Raw genomic sequence first — 18,837 nt, forward strand, 5'->3', positions numbered from 1 at the left:
TGCCCGCCTACTGCAGCTGTCAGTTGTATGTGCTGAAATGCCACTTTTGGCAGGTGTCTTTTAAAAGGCTCAGACACAGATCCCGATGCCGAACTTCACACTAACAGGTGTGATAAAAACTAGAGCTGCTAAAGGGCGCTGAAATTGCATGGAAAATGATAGTAATGAAGCAGCATGAAAGCAGTTTCTTCTGCAATTATGCTGCGCTATGCAGAAAGGCTGTCAACAAGGCTGACCTCTCTAGGTTGTCATGCGAAAAGCCTGATTATTGCTGTTTTCCCCTCTCTGGCACTGAAGAGAGACAAAGCTGTCAGGCATCGTTTCTTTATTATTGTCATTTGCTATGGATTCAGTTGCTTTGCAGAGTGAGTAAAGATTAACAAACAGAAACAGCTGGCCTGTTCCATCGCTCTGCTGAAGGTTAAGAGAACTGCAACCTTGGTGAAACTTTGCTTCACAACTCAAGATGAAAGGAAGTCGGGCTAACCAAGATCTTAACTGAGGGAAATGGGCCTACACTTCCACTTGAAAGCCTGTTTGTTACTCGTGTCTATTGCAGAAATGAGGAGCTTGTGGCCCTCCATAAATTGTTGGAGTACAACTCCCATCATCCCTGATGATGGTTGGGGTTGATGGGAGCCCAACAAGATCTAGACTCCCACAGGTTCCCCATCCCCAATTTATTGATACAAACTAGAAGTGACTGGGCAATGAGGCCGCAAGTCAGAGCTAGATAAATCGCTTAGAGATCACAAATATCTGAACTGGGGCTAAACTACAGCAGTCACATGAATACTTTGAGTTCCAGCATAATAGGGAGGATGGGTTAAGTTTAATAAATTTACAAATGACTTTTTTAAAAAAAAACTACACAAAGTAATGCACAATGAGAAAGCAACCACTACAAAGTACTGTAATATAAGTTTGCACAATAGCTGGGCAGGTTCACTAGTATCTGCATGGTGCTTAGTTTTAGATTTCTGTGAATAGGGCTACTACTGTGGATTACTAAGGCAATACAGTGGTAACTCGAGTTACAGACGCTTCAGGTTACAGGCTCCACTAACCCAGAAATAGTACTTCAGATTAAGAACTTTACCTCAGGATGAGACCAGAAATCGCGGCACAGCAGCAGCGGGAGGCCCCATTAGCTAAAGTGGTGCTTCATGTTAAGAACAGTTTCAGGTTAAGAACAGACCTCCAGAACGAATTAAGTTCTTAACCCGAGGTACCACTGTACCTGGTCAGAGTCAAAGGAAGATACTCGGGTGATGTGTCTCCATGAAAATCAACATTAAGCTGCTCAGAATCTAAAACCCAACAAAAACCTTGGCAAGAAAGAAACAGTACAATCACCACATTCAGACCTTCTCTAGAAGATGAACAAGAACTCTTCTCGCTTTCCAAACAAGAGTCGTACACCTAGATGTCATTGATAGGAAAGCTGACATTTCTAAACATGGCTTTGTTACCACTTCATCAGAGCTTCCTCACTTGGCAAATTTAGCTGATGTGTCCTTCAGACCCAGATGTGAACATTTGCTGCAAGTATCTGGAATACCTAGGGGTGAATTCATTTTCTCCTGAAGCTAACAGAGGCAGATGTTTGGCATATATTTCCACCTGGCCAACCTACTGAATGATTTTGCAAGGTCCCAACTGCACGCGCTGGAGTTCTTTTCTCAAGTGATTTGCTGCTGCCTATAATGTACGTTTTCCCATGAATGAGCAAAAGTCTTCCTGACCTTGTCAGTCTTTTGATGGCTCTGGAGAAAAGAGGAGCATTTTACATTTTCCAGCTACCTAGCTAAGTGTGCAATGTCTCCTCCACACCTCAAAGTCAGAGAGACTCACTAAGCCAAAAACTGTTCAGCATATCAGTTGAATGACTGTTATTCGATACATACTCCTGAGTATTGGGGACACTAGCAAACCTGTGGAAAATAGATTCTGCCAGAAAGGTATTTTACATGTTAAATGCTAAATTTAACAAGAGAGTCTGACACATCTAAAGGATTCCATTTCTGTGGGAAGGGAAGACTACTTCAAAACTCATTTCAATGGCTAATACTTCTTTCAAACACCTTAAAACCAACTATATCTGGGCATAATGTATCAGCATTTGAATTGTACTGAAAGGCATGAGGATATCTGACAGGTTTCAAAATAACTGTGTTGTTTAGTTGAGAGGGAATAATTAAAAAACAGTGTGTGCATAGTTGCATGTGTGTTTGTTTTGTGAAGTTCCATTCCTGTGTTTTGCTCACAGGGTGGTATCCAATGGAAAGAATCTGGTCAGTGGAATGAGGCGGGTGGAGAGCACTTTTTGGTAATTCCCTCTCCTCCAAGCAGCTCCCCACATATCCCTAAATATGTTTTTGGATTGTTGAGGGCCCTCAAGAAAAGATTTGGTATGTTTGTGGAGAGGGTGAGGATGAATCACTGAAAAATTCCCCTCTCATTCTAGCGATAGATTCCTTCTGCCACCAGAGAGACTGTGTGATACCACCCAGAATGAATGTAACAGATGCTATGATTCTGTATTTTGGATCAGGGTAGGAATTAAAGTTTTGGTGTTGTTTGTACTTCAAAAGCATTTTAAAAGGATTAAACACATTTTAAAAGCTGGTTTTTCTTCTGAAAAAGGGTTGTGCAAATGAATGTAAATGTTCTCCCTGTCATTCATTACAGAGACACAAGTCTACTAATAATGAGTTTATTCTCAATACTTTTTTTACTTTCTATTAATTTTAATTATTCTATATTATGTTTTAGCATTGCCTTTCTTGTAAGCCACTCAGAGAATATTTTTAATAATCATTATTAACAGTAATAGTGGTAATAGTAAGAGATTTCAGAAATCTATTACTCTTTTGTAGCTTATTGCCTTTTGTCATCTAGTGACAGAAGGATCCCTGGCTAATAAATCTGAACTAAATCTAGTCTCTCTTTTATACTATTTATGACCATGCAGAGTTGAAGAGCTATAACTAATGTAATGTTATACCAATTCAAATCACAGTATTGGGACAAAATATGACAACTGATTATAAAGTCATACATTTCCACATTATAAGGCAGTTGCAGTTAATACACCAATATTATTTCCAGCTGCTTTTGATAATGATAATCTGTGACTTTTGGTTATCAGTGCAAATTGTTTTTATTGTACCACAAGAACCTGTGCAAGAAGATTTTAATAATAATACTACTCCCATTATCCACTTAAACTTAATAAATTAAAACAAGCAACATTTGTTGACTGCCAAGTTTTTGAGCTTAGGGCTTTGAATTTGAAGTACACTAAAGAAGTCAAAATAGATCCTTCCTACAAATCATGGCCATCCATGTTAAGTCTTAGGAACCATCAACTTCAGCAAGTCACCATGATGGACCAATGTTGATGACAAGGATAGAAAAATACAGCTCTGTGCTGTTTTGTGCAGGGCGCCTGAAACTTTTTGCTGACTCTCAGTGGCAGTCGTAATGGCATCTTGAAAAACATAATATCAGCATGATAAGATGCTAACGTGCACAAAAAGAATGCAAGATTGTTTTGCAAATCTGGAATCATAACACTGTCAAAACAGGAATGTTTCAAAGTTGAATAAATGCCAGGTAAGCAAGGATCCCAGTTACACTCTTCTCTAGTTAGATTATGGGCACCCACGGTCTACAACTTACATGGGTTTGCCTAGTTAAGTAATGAGCCTGCAGTAAAAGGTGTTTCGTGGTGGACTGCAGAGCGATAGGGGGCCAAATCTTCAATTAGAGAAGAAAATAGTAAGCTGAAGATTGTCATTCCAACCACCTTGATTGCTTTGCCAATGCAATTATAATGCTAGCCTTATGCCATTCTTAATCCGCATCATTTTCTAAGTACTATATGCTATCTTAAATTGCTTTCTGTTGCTGTTTTGCTTCAAAGGTCAGAATATCTTTATCTTCAGTAAGAAGATAGTCTTCTTATAGATAGGTTTTGAATGAAGCATTGAACAGCAATTAGGCAACAGATTTATTCCAATTACCATCTTGAGTCTGTGATCTCTATTCCTGTTTATCCTCCAGGGTGGAGAACCTGCAACTCATCCCAGACCATGTGTCATTTTGAAGGAGGCTGCTGGGCTTTTAGCAAAAACTGGAGTGCCATGGGTTCCCACGCCTACTTTGCTCCCTGAGTTTCTAATGTGTTAAATTCGAACCTCAATTAGATCACCCAATTAACAGCCCCCTCCCCGCACTGTTCTACTACAAAGGCTCGCTGTAAATATTTATACATATGGTAGAATGAAGATACATCTCGAGTGAAGCTAGATATGGTGGACAACACAGGCTGCTGTGGAAATGGGAAACTGCATATTAAGTTCTTTTTCCTATTCAGAGGAATGCGTGATAATGGGAAAGTGGGATGTGATGTCATCCTGCTTGACACCTACACAGAGCCCACTTCAAGCAGAGAATTATGTTCATTGTGGAATAGGGAAACGCACATAACAACATACATTTCCATTGATACAAACTATAGAAATGGTAGGAAAAGATGTGGCGAGAATAGTGTTGCTCTATATGATAGAGAGGACATAGAGTCAATAGGGGCTGCCTATTCTGCATTGATGGATGGTCCTGAGATTAATTGCTGACATTGTCTTGTTGGCTATGGACACTTTCATGCTGAAGTTTCATACAGCCCTTGCTTTCTTTAAGCCCCAGGCTTCCTGAAGCTAAGACTACAACTCCCATCATCCCTGACCACTGGCCATGCTGGCTGAGGATGGTGAGGGTTGTGGTCTGTGAGGGCTCAGGGCTGGGAAAGAGTGTTTTAACCTGCACCCCAGTCTTAAGAAGCTTAGTACTTCTGGACCAACCATTCATACCTGTGTCATTCTGCCTTGAATTCCTAAGTGTTTTGTTTTACACAAAAAGTGGCGTACATGGTTCTCCCCTTCCTCATTTAATGCCTGGCAGGTAGGGTTAGGCTGTGGGGAAGTGACTGGCCCAAGGTCACCCAAGGAGCTTCATAGCTGAGTGGGGATTTGAACCCTGGTTTCCCAGGCACTCCCTGGTACTGCATCTATTAATGAGACACATCTTTAAACATGAGTTGGTCAGAGGTGTAAGAAACCTTACACTGGGTCCGAACTGCGTCTCAGGAGCTAGAAATGCATTGGCAGAAAGCAGGAGTAAGGAGTGGTAGACAAAAACATTTGAAGGACCATACTCCATATTTCTCCCAAGGCCTTTTTTAGGGGGGCAAGGCTGGCTCAAAACAAAAACAGGGCTACTTTTAGTTTGTTTCAATATGAAGTAGCTGATCTAACGCCTAACATCTTTTATCCAAGGCTTATTTAAGACATTTCTGTCCACATCAAACTATTGGGGTGATAAGAGATTAGATATCAAAATCAATAAAGCTGCCGCAGAATATGGAACAGATTATTGAAATACATTCTTACAAATAAACAGCGCTGAAATATTTGCACAACTCTGTACACCCACAAATTTACACCGAGTGGTTATCAGGTATTACTGTTCAATCGGTTTTCTTTCCACCTCCCGATACATTTGGAAGGGTGTGTTATACGCCCAAACAGTTCTAGAGTTCTTTTCTCTCTCTCTGAAGTGTTTGAAATTCAACCAGACAGTAGCAATTTTCTTTTAATCTAAGCAAACTGATGTGTCAAAGACAATCAGTATACTGAAGCTATCCCCAGAGAATCCTAATAATCCTGATGAATAGCTGTGCTCTCTAGAAAACTCAACCATTGAACTCTCGCCACCGGATGTCACAAGTACTTAAAGCTGAGGTGGGCAAAGCAGCCCAGGTCTCGTTCCCACAGAGCCCACCAGGTATCCATTAAAATATTATAGATATGCCACGGCAGGCCAGCCCAGCTAGATTTCAAACAAGAATTTGGGGGGTTCCAGCTGGAGTGATATATTTTGCAGGCTGGGGGTGTAAAGACGTAGATTTTTGCATTTGACACCACAGATGTGAGCTGCCATATGTAGAACAGCTTTTTCCTTCACTGCGCAAGAAGCTGTGGACCACATTGGAGTAGCACACCCAAGCCAGCATCATTTATCCTGGAGCTCTTCCCCATGTCAGCATCACTTAACCTGAAGACAGAGTGTGTTCATATGGGGAGGAAACCCAGTGTGAGATCTTTTTCATGCTGGCCAGGCTGTCAGATTTAACCTTCACAGCAAAGGAAGGAACCATGCTGCAGGGGTGGTTTCTGTGCTCAGAAGATAACGTGCAATGGAGACCTTACTGGAATTTGAATGTATTGCCTAAAAATGGGTGTGATCTGTGTGTCGGAATTGCCTCCTTTGGGAATATGCACTACATGATATCCAAGGCACACTGACTTGAGCCATAATCTGGAATGACTCACAGTTTCAGAACTCTTTACTGGGTATTTCTCTCTCACACTTGCTCTTTTTTATATATATACTAGATTTTTCTAACTAACGTGTCAACAGTACAGTGGTACCTCGGGTTAAGAACTTAATTCGTTCTGGAGGTCTGTTCTTAACCTGAAGCTGTTCTTAACCTGAAGCACCACTTTAGTTAATGGGGCCTCATGCTGCCGCTGCGCCACTGGTGTGCGATTTCTGTTCTCATCCTGAAGCAAAATTCTTAACCCAAGGTAATATTTCTGGGTTAGCGGAGGCTGTAACCTGAAGCGTATGTAACCCGAGGTACCACTGTAGTAACAATGCAACTGATATGTTGTAAAAGAAACACCCACCAAAGTTTATTGTCGCTCTATCCAAGCCTTGATTCTCAATATGGCATGTAGGACATGAGTCATTCTTTAGTGCTTTTGCAAATTAGATGCAAAGCTTTCAGATCTAAGAGTCTTGATACAATTTCAATAGAAGTTCATGAATAAATACAATCTATGGTCTGACAAGACTTTTTTTTTAGGTAAGACACATAGCAAAGAATATGATATGTGGGAGGGATAGCAACCTATCAAACATTCTAAACTATAAGCTTATATAGTTAAGTTATAGTTTCTCAACAAGCTTGTCCTCAGTTGTTAAAAGGACACAGGTGTTCTAAAATACCCTTTTCAATACAATTAAACCCTATATTAATCATGTGTCAATATACTAGATGCAGTCCACTTTATGCATGGCTATTACATAACCAAAATTCACTTTGAAAGCGCATATTGGTTTGAAATTCTAAAGTCATTAGAAATCTAGGTTGCCTAATTGTATCTCTATTCCCCAGTGAGAACTTAGATAAGCTTTTTGTGATACATATAAAATACCAATGACATCTTATGACTTTTAAGAAAAACCATTCACCTGAAATAACTTAAAGAAGTTCATTCACTATGCAGGCAAAGAGCTGAAAATAGGGTCTCTTGGAGGATGTCATCCATCCCTCAGGCTTCCCACAGAACAAGATTCTGCATTCTTCTTGAAAAGGAACAAGTTACAGGCTTCCCTACCTGCAGCAGTTTCACCACCACCAGTTTGTAACTGCACAGCACTAGTGAGCCCATTAGAAACCAGTGGTCAACATGCAATAAAAAGTCCAGAAGTCTAGGTACCCAAGTTCAGCAACTGGCGTGCAAACCTTTCTTCCATAGCAGCTCATTTCAGTGGAACCTCAGTAGGCTGCAGAACACGCAGGTTAGGGAAAGCTGGTTTAGAGAAAGATGCAGCAATTCTCTATGAAAAAGATACAAATTGTTGCTGGCATCCGTCTGTCTCAAGAGACAATGGACTGGACTTCAGGGGGGGGGTGAAGTCAAACCGCTGTGTAAGCAGCACCGAAGTGACCTTCCCAGGGTGCAATCCTAGGCAGTGTGTATGGAAGCCTCACAGATGTGGTCCAAGGGAAAGCAGAGCACGACATTTGGCACCAGCTTGGTGGCAGGAGTTGAAGGAAGAAGGCACACAAGATGCCATCCAACCATCTTAAGGTCCTCTTACAGATGGGATCCGTTCTCCGTCCGCTCAGATCCCGAGGTTTCCGCAACCTGAGAACCGCTTCTGAGAACATGCATGCAGGGCGAAACCCAGTAAAATACTTCTGGGTTTTCCGCGCGCGCATCCCAAAGTTTACATAACCAGAGGGTTACATAAACAGAGGTGCAACTGTACTTGGGAACCGTCCTACTCATTCTTCCAAGTGCAGTCTTGGTCACCTGCCCCAAAGTCCTGACTTAACAGCACCATTTATTGGAAAGTCATTTATTGGAAAGTAAATTCTACTGACACAAAGGGAATGTGCTTCCTGGTTAATATGTTTAAGATATCAGGAGAAAGGTGTCAAACACTTGTTAGGTCCTAGGCCTTTATTTATTTTGTGCTCTGCTATAGAAACTACTCAAAACCTGTCTGTTTATTTAAATAAGCAGATATGAAACTTTGAAGAGCATCTAAATAAGCATGGACAGACTCACAAACATGACCAAACAGTAGTAAGTTACAATAAAATATTTAACTTTAATGCATACTTTTCACACAGCTCAGGCCTGAGAAATGTATCGTCCAAATAAAAGGATTCATTCCTTTAAAATATATACAAACTCTGGAGGGGCATGAAGTCACTGACGCTTCAGTGGTGCTTGAATAGTGTTGTACATCTGAAGTGTAGAATATAAATTATATCCCGCCCCCCAGAAGTTAAACTTCTTTGCTGACAACAGAACAGACTTTTAAAAATGTTTAGATCGGTATTAAAATACTATAAAGCTAAAAAACCTTTTTTGTGACAGTTTCATTAAGGTAAACAGAACAAAAAATACATCAGATTTGGTATTTTGCATCATAGTTTTTTGAACTTTCTGTACAATGCTCCCTAGAGAAAAATAAATAAATGGCATTTTTTTTCCATGCAAGATAATGCATGGTCAAAGGCAGCGGCTGAGATTTTGCACCAGTTCCCCCCGTGCTTATTATTTTTATTTCAATGAAATAGATTGGGCTTAATGCATTGGCTCTCAAACTGTCCTTTAACTGTGACCCATAGACAAGGCCACAGGAAGTACATATCCAATATAAATCTATGGCACAAACTAGTGACTGAGTGGCAGCATTGAAAGTTCCTGGTGGCCACGTCTGAGAAATCCTGACCCACCAAGTATATACCAGATTGCAGCCCTCATGAGTAATTGGCCTTTGAGTAGGAGGGAAAGCACCAAGTTGAAAGATCTGATAAAGAGCAGGCAGAATCATAATGGGGGAAACCTCATATTTGAGAGATGAAAGGAAAATCTATGACATGCTTAATACAGAACTCCCATTTAAAAACTGAAGCTAGAATGTACTCGGTATACCATGAAACAACTATCTCAAGATCAGGATGAGATACAGGAAGAGGGAAAACTGGATGAATTGCAATGGAAGTCAATCCCGCTCACGGACTGCGAAATCAAGTTGTTTTCCAACCAACATCATCTTCTTATTGACAGGTTGTTAAATTAACTTCTGCCACTCTGAATTCCACATCGGTAATCAGAGGGGCTGTCTGGCTTCATTATGCCATTGTATAACCGTAGCTTCCGCAGTGTAATGCCACAAGAAGCCTGTCCTTAAGGATCTCTTTTTGGGGATACTCGGGCAACTTCAGCATGTTGATACTAAAACGAAAGAGGAAAGCATCCCATTAAGAATATGCAATCTGGAGGGAAACATTTGTCTTGCACAAGATAATCAACGCTAAACACCGCACTCTCAAATCTGCATTCAGATCCCAAAGCCTTGAAAATGAAGTTTACAGGGAGAAAACCCGCTGCTGCATTGCAGTCCCCCTTAGTATTCAGATGTTCTCCAGGTGGGGGGAAAGACATTTCTCTTAGCTTAAAAGAAAAAAAAAAAGCAATATAGCAATTTAACATGAAGTATCCTTTAGTGAGATTGTACTGCTGCCCATTAAAACTATACAACAAGTTTGATTTCTTTCTTCAACAGTGTGGAAGAAATAATTGAAACACCTATAGCTTATGACTAGAACAACCAGATCTGCTTTGGCTAATGATACTGACCAGAGGCATTTCTCTGATGAGCTTATACGAAGATATAATTCTGATCTTGAAGAATTCTTGCCCCTCTCAACCAAAGGAAAACAAATGAAAAACAAAGGGATGTTCTCAATGCATTTAAATGAGGCTATTTAACCTACCATGTGCTTGATGTTGGTAGAAGATTTGGGGTATATGGCACAGCAGCAATTGTGAAATTTTGCAATCCACTACCACCCATTATGTGGGCAAAGCCACCATGGGGCACCCTGGAACTAGAAACACAAATAAGGCATTAAACTTGATGTTAAAATTTTATTTACTGCAGTTATGAGTATGCATGTTAGATATACTATCAGTATGTATTAAAATTCTGTCAATTGCAGCCTGTTTCTGCAATACAAGTTACAGTGTGTGGGTCGGCCTTCCCAAACTGCTGCTCCAGTTGTAGCATCTGCAGGGCACCAAACTGGGGAAGGCTAGCCTGGATCAAGGCCGCTAAGAGGAGAACTAGACAGAAAGGTGCGCAGAAGGGTGCTCAAAGTTAGGATGGAGGCAAGGTCATATGCAGAAGCCCTGCCCCATATGTCCTACATTCATTGGGCCCCCACTGCCTCAACTCAGTTCCTAACTTTCCCCTTTTTTAAAAAAGGAGATGTGCAAAGCGCTTGAACATGAGTAGAGTCCTCTGTGAAATTAGGATCCCCAATAAATTAGAGCAAATGCCTGAGTACATCTTTAGTTGAGGCAAAAATAGCAACCTGATGTCAAACTAATGCGTAGCTATATTTCTCAGTAGCCTTCAGGAATGTGGGGTTGGGGAACATAATGTCCCAGGAGAGGGAACCTTACAGAGATTGCTATTTTTTGCTGACAACCCTGTGTTCCTTATCATATGCAGGTCAACCTATTATCATTCCCTCATTATACTAAAACCAGTCAACAGATTCCTAAAAATTTCCTATGCAAAGGCCTCGGTTTTGTACAGAGCTAAAATTCACATTTTAGCTTCCAGCGGAACTATGAAAGTTAGCTAAGCATCCTGTTATATCATTGCAAGCAAACAAATAAGACCTTCAAATACCCCCAAAGTGAAGTACTAACTAGTATCCAATGCAAAGGTTTCACATGAAATAGAAACTGGAATGCAAGATTTCCAGGTTTCAAAACTAAATTTTAACATGAGCTTGCTTTTAAAAAACGCAGCAAAGCAATAGACTTTGCAAGAGAGTTCACAAGGCAGGACTGAAAATGGATTTCATTTTCACCTCATAGGTGCATTTAGGAACATACAGAATTAAACATAAAAACTGGGTATTTGTTTTCCTCACAAGAAATATTTAGAAATATTTCACCCTTAATCATCAACAAAGTCTTCTTTTAAGAAAAATGTTGCATTAGGCATCCTGCAGTTTTCTCCTATGACTTATTTTAGTTAAGTTCAGCAACGGTTTCATATCTGAACTCTTGAAGAGTTGGAATTTCAGCAGCTGGTATTGCTTTTGTATATTTAGTTTTACAGATGCATCTCATAGATGCTTTTAATTACGGTATTTTTACATCATTCACTCTAGGAGCCCAGGGCTCCTAGAGATGTTACCTTAATTGACACATCACAAAGGGTTTTGTATTTATTTAAAAACTTATCTGTGCCACTTTTTCAAATGTTGGCTCACAGATAAAACATAGGATTATTTTTCATCACTGTCCCATATGCACAGAATGACAGGATGAGAACCCACAGCACAACCAACATTTATTTGTTATGTTTGTGGTCCTTCCATCCTCCCAAAGGGAGCCCAGGGCCACACACATACAATCCAACACAGCAGCAAAATGAAATGTTTGAAAACACTCACATAAAACCTGAAATAAAACAATACAGCAAGGTTTAGTTTAGTTCCAAACTGAACATGATTTAGCCCCAGAACTTCCTGTTTTGTCTGTTTGATTACCCTTTTAGTTATACTGCCAGAAAGCAACAATTCAGTTGTGGATACACTACAAGTATCTTTTTTTAGTAAAGAATGAAGCCAAGCATCATCTGTGCTTTCCTACAATCTCCTCATTTTCCTTCGGCACTCCCTTTTATACCTGTTGTCATAAAAAGCTTTTATTTCCTATCTGCCTGGTTTCTTGCTTCCAATCATGAGGTTTTTAAAAAAGATGATCCACATGAATTTGCTTTTTCAATTCCTTCCTGGCTTACGTTGCATCTGAGAAAAAGTTGGTTGCCATATGTGCCGTGTTTAATCCCCTTTTGGAAGATGTTCACTTTGAAAAAGGTTTTACAGCTTCATCATCATTCTGACATCCCTTTATGGATATGGATGTGTGTATGCATTCCTAATTGGGATAAAAGTCTCTCTTATCTGAACCTTTATTTTAGGCACTTTAAATAACCTCCACAGCCTTCCCAATAAACAGCTCCAATTCACCACATAATATATTCATTCTAAAACAGTAACATATTCAAGCATTCCTTCTCTTGAGAAGTGCCAGCAAAAATATATTCCGCAAGTTTATCTGTTCTGAATGATGCTGAAATATGATAAGGAGCTGAAGGGGTGGGGGTGGGGGTGGGGGTGTGGGTGTGTGGGTGTGTGTGGGTGTGTGGGTGTGTGTGTGTGTGAGAGAGAGAGAGAGAGAGAGAGAGAGAGAGAGAGAGAGAGAGAGAGAGAGAGAGATATTGATTTGCTTCTTTTCTTAAACACCTCCGTACACTTTCTAAGACAGGCCCAGGGAACCTGTGGTCCTCACTAAATTTCAAGCAAATAGGGGGAACCTCAAGTGAAATAAAGGGATGGAGCAATAAAAGAAAGAGGTAGAAGACATCCCACTGCCAATTTCAGCCCTTGACAGAATACCCTCAAGAGAATATGGGCCCTGACATGGAAGGGGAAAAGTTTTCCAATTCCTGTTCTACAGCATAACCCAATAAAATCTTTCCACTATGACAAAGATTCTTCAACCCCAGTTCTGCAAGCCTTGCTTATTTCAAACTTTTAATGCTATTTTTGTCTAGAAGCAGTTACCTTCCAAAAGCTATTCTTCCTTTTTTTTTCTCTGCTGGCTATACAGATGCTGAAAGAGTCCCAACACTTGGGTGGGGGGGGCATTATTAGGCAATGGTCTATTATAATAATCCTTAAGCATTTCACTTTTAATGCAAACAAGCATTTGGGTGCCCTTTTCTTAATTTTTTTACCACATATTTGCATGGTGGTGGTGCAGCAGCAGCATCCCACACCGGATTGCATTGTGACCTAGTAGTAGAAGTTCAATGGTCTATCAGGTTCTTATTTCATACATGAGAAGCCATATACAAACAGCAGGGCATTGTTAGAGGGTGGTCTATGGAAACTAAGCCATGGGTCTTTTGTTCCATGCCCCACATCTCCAACCCTAACCCTTCCCCACTGTAAAAGTATTTCTTTAAAAAATCAACCAGGGTAATTAGGCATGCTACAAACCACAGTGCTGGTAAGACAACCATCTGCAATTCTAATTCATCCAGAGACACTTGTTTTAGTTTTAAATTGTACATAAGCTGTCATTCTTTTCAACACATCACTGGTTGGTTTGAGGGGCCAATCCACACACAGTTTACTGAGCCCAGACAATCCCGATGACTCAACATAGCTCAGAGTAAACCCAAGAGAAGGTTTTTCCCCCTCTGAAAGACAATCTAAATTTGCAACTATATATATAGATTAGCTTAAGTTTTGATTTTTCTGTTGTTTAATAGATGGGTTGCAACAGGCAGAGGGCCTGAGAGAATGAAACCATAAGCCAAATCACCTGGCCAGGTACACAGACAACAGTTTCTTTCACCTGTCACTGATCAAAGTTTTGTTGTTGTTGTTGTTTTTTGTAAAATTCCACTTCATAACTAAATGCACCAACTGTTAACACGTAGCTATGCAAAAGGAAACTTGAGTTTGTAGCACCATATTGAAGAAAAAAACCACAAAACCATTGCAACTAGGCAATTAGTTGGTACTAATAAAATCCCAGAGCATTAAATAACCAAAGGCTACTGGATATCTTCTGCTGACATTTATAGGGAGGAAGCAAACTTATGCCAGAATGCATACGAAACAGAGCAGCTTTCTAAACACTAAAGTCAAATGCATCCCCCTGATACGATTATATCCACAGTAGAATTAAACTCTTATTACGCATTATGTAACAAAAATTTAAAGAAAGAAGCACAAGATATGCTTAGGACACTTCTGCAAAATAATTCCTATCATTGTTATTATCATAGATCAATAAAATTGTTACCAGTAAATGTTATAAAAGGGTACTCACCTCCCAGTGACAAACTGCAACAACAATACTCGCTCCTCCTGACTCAGTTCTTCTACAACTTCCCAAAACCACTAGATGAAGAAAACATATTTAAAAAATCTAAGCTGGTTTCTTTTTCAACTGTACACTAGCCAAAAGATGGAAATGCTTATACATTTGATGTTTTAAGTTATGGAAATTAATAACTGCTTGATTCAAATAACTCAGTTAGGCATCATTCTCACAATACTATTTTAACCCAGAAGTTAGTCTCTGAAATGCACAATTGTTCTCTAATTGCCCCTATCCAGTTCATGGAGATCTTACCTGAATAACAGTGTCATCTCTTTCATAACCACTTGTATATTCTGTATTTTTGATCCAGTCACTGACATCAATTTCCGGCATGCCTGAAAGCAGCAGTTCCTTCAAAAAAAAGAAGATAACCAAACCAAAATGGTGAATTTGTCAGGCAATTTTAATCTGAAAACAGCTGGTGTTAATCTGATACAAGTTTAAGCTGTTTTCTTAAAAAATAGCTCCAATACTATTTCAAATATTGTTACTATGATCCAAAATAGGGGGCACTGCAAACAAATAAATGTTTCCGTTAATGGATACAGAAGTTCAGAGTCACGCGAACTAAACCAGATCTTGAGGGTTTAAAGAAAAACCGAGTTGCATAAAACACTGTACCCATCTCCAACAAAATTAAGTGAAATGCTGAGCCATGTTTTTCTTCAATGGTCAGTCAGCTGATGCCAGCCCCCTGCATTATCAGGTGAGGGGGTTGGGGACTTTGCAGTGCACGAGCAGAGAGAAATAGATTAAAACTGCTCTCTTCCCCATTCTGCTAACAGAAGCCTTGCTGAGCGACACGGCTGGATGCAATCCTGAAACCAGATAGCTTCAATACCATCCAATTACAGACATTATGGCTGCTCTATCACACTGAATTCTATCTGACACGACTTAGATGGACCATTTTACTTACCAGTTCATATTCATCAAATAACTGTATCAGAGAAGGTGGAATGAACATATGGAAGCCTTGGAGAAATGCATTTATTTGAGGCTGAATGGCTCTTGTCATTCGAAGTTCAGTAACAAGTTGAACGTATTCTGCCTGAAAAGGTATATAGTTATGTGACACATACAAATCCAATCCAATTTGACCAGAATTTCAGTGCTTTATTCGCTCATCTGAAACCAGTTCTGGTCAATCTGTAATCTAGAAAGGCATAAAAGTTAGAGGGGGAAATTAAGAATGTGCTTGGTACAAGGTTTCCAAGGAGGGCCGTTAAATACTGGGGGACAAAGTCTTGTGAAGCCCATTTATTTGACATGTATTTACAGACTTCTTTGGAATTAAAACATTAACTTATTTAACAACATGGTTAGCAACTATTTAGACAGTAATATTTATTATACTGTTTTAGATGACTGCTAAAACCTTTTTTATTTGAAGACTTTCAAGATGCAATTTAGTTTTTTTGCTTTTATATTTTGCTGATTTCATCTGTGTACATAATTGATAACTTTATATAGTTATATATATATTGCTTAGAATTTACACTCAACAGGAAGTGGAACATATTCTGCTTCCAAGGCAAAGTTCACAAACCCCAAAACACCTACTTCCAGGTTTGCAGCATTCTTAATCCAAGTTGTTCATAAACTAAGCTGTTCTTAAACCAAGGTACCACTGTACATAGCAGTTATGATACAATTATCAGAATACTAAAAGGGAAAACGTTGGTGAGTGTATTGCATACCTATGATTCTTAGCATACTTATGGTTCTATTATACTTCTCTCTCTGCACATGTGTAGAGCTTCACTTGCACAGATGCCAGTAAATAGTTTTTCGCACTGTTTTCTACGAAGTTCTGTTTGTACACTTCCCAATTCTCTCTTCCCCTCTGCTCAAACCTCTCACCAGTGCTTGATGGGTCTTAGAGCAGAAAGTTTCTCAGTGGCCAGTCGGAAATCCAGCACTCAAGCCTAGCTTGATGTGGGCAGATTGACCCCCAGTGCCTAACGAACCGGTGGTTCTTCCGTTTCTTCTATAAGGGTCTTTGTTGTTAAAAAACCTGGAAAGCACTTGATTTGAAGCAAGCAGAACTATATCAATTTGAGGAGGTTTACTGTGCCCTCATGAACATTTACGCTTGTCACAAACAAAGCACAGTAACTCTGGCGGCACTGTAATAATAACAGCAATGTATGGGAAACTTACAAAGCAGTGTAAGCTTTAAAAGGCAGCTGCATTAAAAGAGCTTACTGCCCAAACTCCAACAGAGGAGATGGAAGGAATAGGCAACCAAAGCATAACGGAGAGAGCTGTGTAAGCTGACCTTTTCAGAAATAATTCCATTGTACACATAGAACAGAATTATTATTATTATTATTATTATTATTATTATTATTATTATTATTATTATTATCATCATCATCTATACCCTGCCCATCTGGCTGGGTTTCCCAAGCCACTGAGCAGCTTACAGCATATATGAAACGTAATAAAACGTCAAACATTAAAAACTTCCCAATACAGGGCTGCCTTCAGATGTCTTCTAAAAGTTGTGTAGTTCTTTATCTCCTTGACATCTGATGGGAGGGTGTTCTACAGGGACGGGCACCACTGCCGAGAAGGCCCTCTGCCTGGATCCCTGTAACCAATGCTTTTTTCTGGGGGAACGCAGGGGTATGCATGCCCCTAAACATTTTCTGAATCTCTGTACTTTTGTCCATTTACTTTATTTACTTTTCCCGATTTGAACTGCAGTATAAAATGGTGATTTTCTTGAGTAAAAATGAGAGTACCTCTAAACATTTTTTTAAGAAAAAAAAGCAATGCCTGTAACTACACTTCTCATAGTGAGGGAACTGCGAGAAGACCCTCAGAGGTGGACCTCAGTGTCCAGGCTGAGCGATGGGCATGGAGACATTCTTCAGGTATTCTGGGCCAAGGCCATTTAGGGCTTTAAGGGTCAGCACCAACACTTGGAATTGTGCTCGGAAACGTACTGGGAACCAGTGAACATCCTTAAGGAACAGTTTTATATGGTCCTCGAGGCCAGTCACCAGTCTCAGGGTTCTGTGCCCACCCTCTGAATGTGAATTTAGGCAAGTTGCACTCACATAATTGGTTCACCCTTTCCCCCATCAACTCATGAAAGGATTTATCTGCACAAACACCTGCATGGAACCCCAAATATTAAAGGTAAAGGTACCCCTGCCCGTACGGGCCAGTCTTGACAGACTCTGGGGTTGTGCGCCCATCTCACTCAAGAGGCCAGGGGCCAGCGCTGTCCGGAGACACTTCCGGGTCACGTGGCCAGCGTGACATCGCTGCTCTGGCGAGCCAGAGCCGCACACGGAAACGCCGTTTACCTTCCCGCTGGTAAGCGGTCCCTATTTATCTACTTGCACCCGGAGGTGCTTTCGAACTGCTAGGTTGGCAGGCGCTGGGACCGAGCAGCGGGAGCGCACCCCGCCGCAGGGATTCGAACCGCCGACCTGCATTGGCAGCTCAAAGGTGCATGTACTGTACATGCAATCTCACATATGCCTCTTTGCATTTTTGTAAGACTCAACCACTATCTGTTTTGTCATAAAAGTATACCATGTTCTGAACATTTGTGGAGATCCCCCGAGGCCCAGTTCTATAATCAACAGGATGTTCACATTTTAAGAACATCTGTACTTCAAACCTGTTATAAATGCGAACACTTTTGAAAAAATATTTGAACAGCTTAACAGGTGCTGAGGCAAGCTATTTGAAGGTATGCAGGACCTAATTTGAAAAGATATGAAAATCCCTGAAGTCGTACAATTCTGGCTTATACTTTTAAAATATTTTACTCCTTTCTACCATGCCCAAAATAAGTTCCAAAGGAAAAGAATCACGGGGCAGGATAAAGACAGAACCAAAAGGGCTGAACTAAAAACTATGGGGGTCCATGCCGAACTTAATGCTGCGTTTTTGCTGCATCTGACCTATATATGAGGCAGGTTCTTCAGAGGAAAGCAAATACTGAAACAGAGACAAGTATTCCTCATCTATTCTGCTACTGCTGCAAAATGCACGTAACACCTTTCTTCCTCGTGTTGCAGTTTTACAAGTCATTGCAATTTAAGCTTTCTCAAGTATTGTCAATGTAACTACCGATGTCTTTATCAGGCAGTGACATAGCAACAACCCCCAGTAGCTTGGTCCAATAGCTAATTACAAAAGAGCATGAGACAAACATTGTACAGAGGTTCCTACCACTAAAATGCAAATGGTGTGCTTATGATTTTACTGCGTTCAGACTGAACATTATACAAATCTGCTTTGCCTACAGTCATCATAGTCAGCGACCACAGATCCAAACAGCACTAAAGTTATTACTGGAGGCCACCACCTATGCGGAACAGGCATGGTTATGAATCTTCAAATCTGCAGTGAAATGAATAATAATAATAATAATAATAATAATAATAATAATAATAATAATTTATTATTTATACCCTGCCCATCCGGTAGGGTTTCCCTAGCTACTCTGGGCGGCTCC

The 18,837-nt window shown here is 40.2% G+C and overlaps 2 protein-coding genes across 4 annotated transcripts in view; both read right to left on the reverse strand.

Annotated features, from left to right (window-relative positions):
• Positions 1-18,837, reverse strand: part of LOC310840996 (uncharacterized protein) — a 278,515-nt gene that overhangs the window by 215,165 nt on the left and 44,513 nt on the right. The gene's annotated exons all lie outside the window — the stretch shown is intronic.
• Positions 8,450-18,837, reverse strand: part of HACE1 (HECT domain and ankyrin repeat containing E3 ubiquitin protein ligase 1) — a 34,240-nt gene continuing 23,852 nt past the window's right edge. For all 3 annotated transcript variants that reach the window (XM_083731090.1, XM_083731089.1, XM_083731088.1), the window contains 5 exons: positions 15,274-15,405; positions 14,607-14,705; positions 14,301-14,371; positions 10,148-10,261; positions 8,450-9,605 (listed from right to left, as the gene is read on the reverse strand). In XM_083731090.1, coding sequence (XP_083587216.1) covers positions 9,503-9,605; positions 10,148-10,261; positions 14,301-14,371; positions 14,607-14,705; positions 15,274-15,405 — 519 coding nt within the window. In that variant the 3' untranslated portion in view covers positions 8,450-9,502. The remainder of the gene's footprint in view (positions 9,606-10,147; positions 10,262-14,300; positions 14,372-14,606; positions 14,706-15,273; positions 15,406-18,837) is intronic.

This window comes from Podarcis gaigeae (genome assembly GCF_964106915.1).
Source record: "Podarcis gaigeae genome assembly, chromosome: 3".
Classification (NCBI taxonomy): Eukaryota; Metazoa; Chordata; class Lepidosauria; order Squamata; family Lacertidae; genus Podarcis; species Podarcis gaigeae.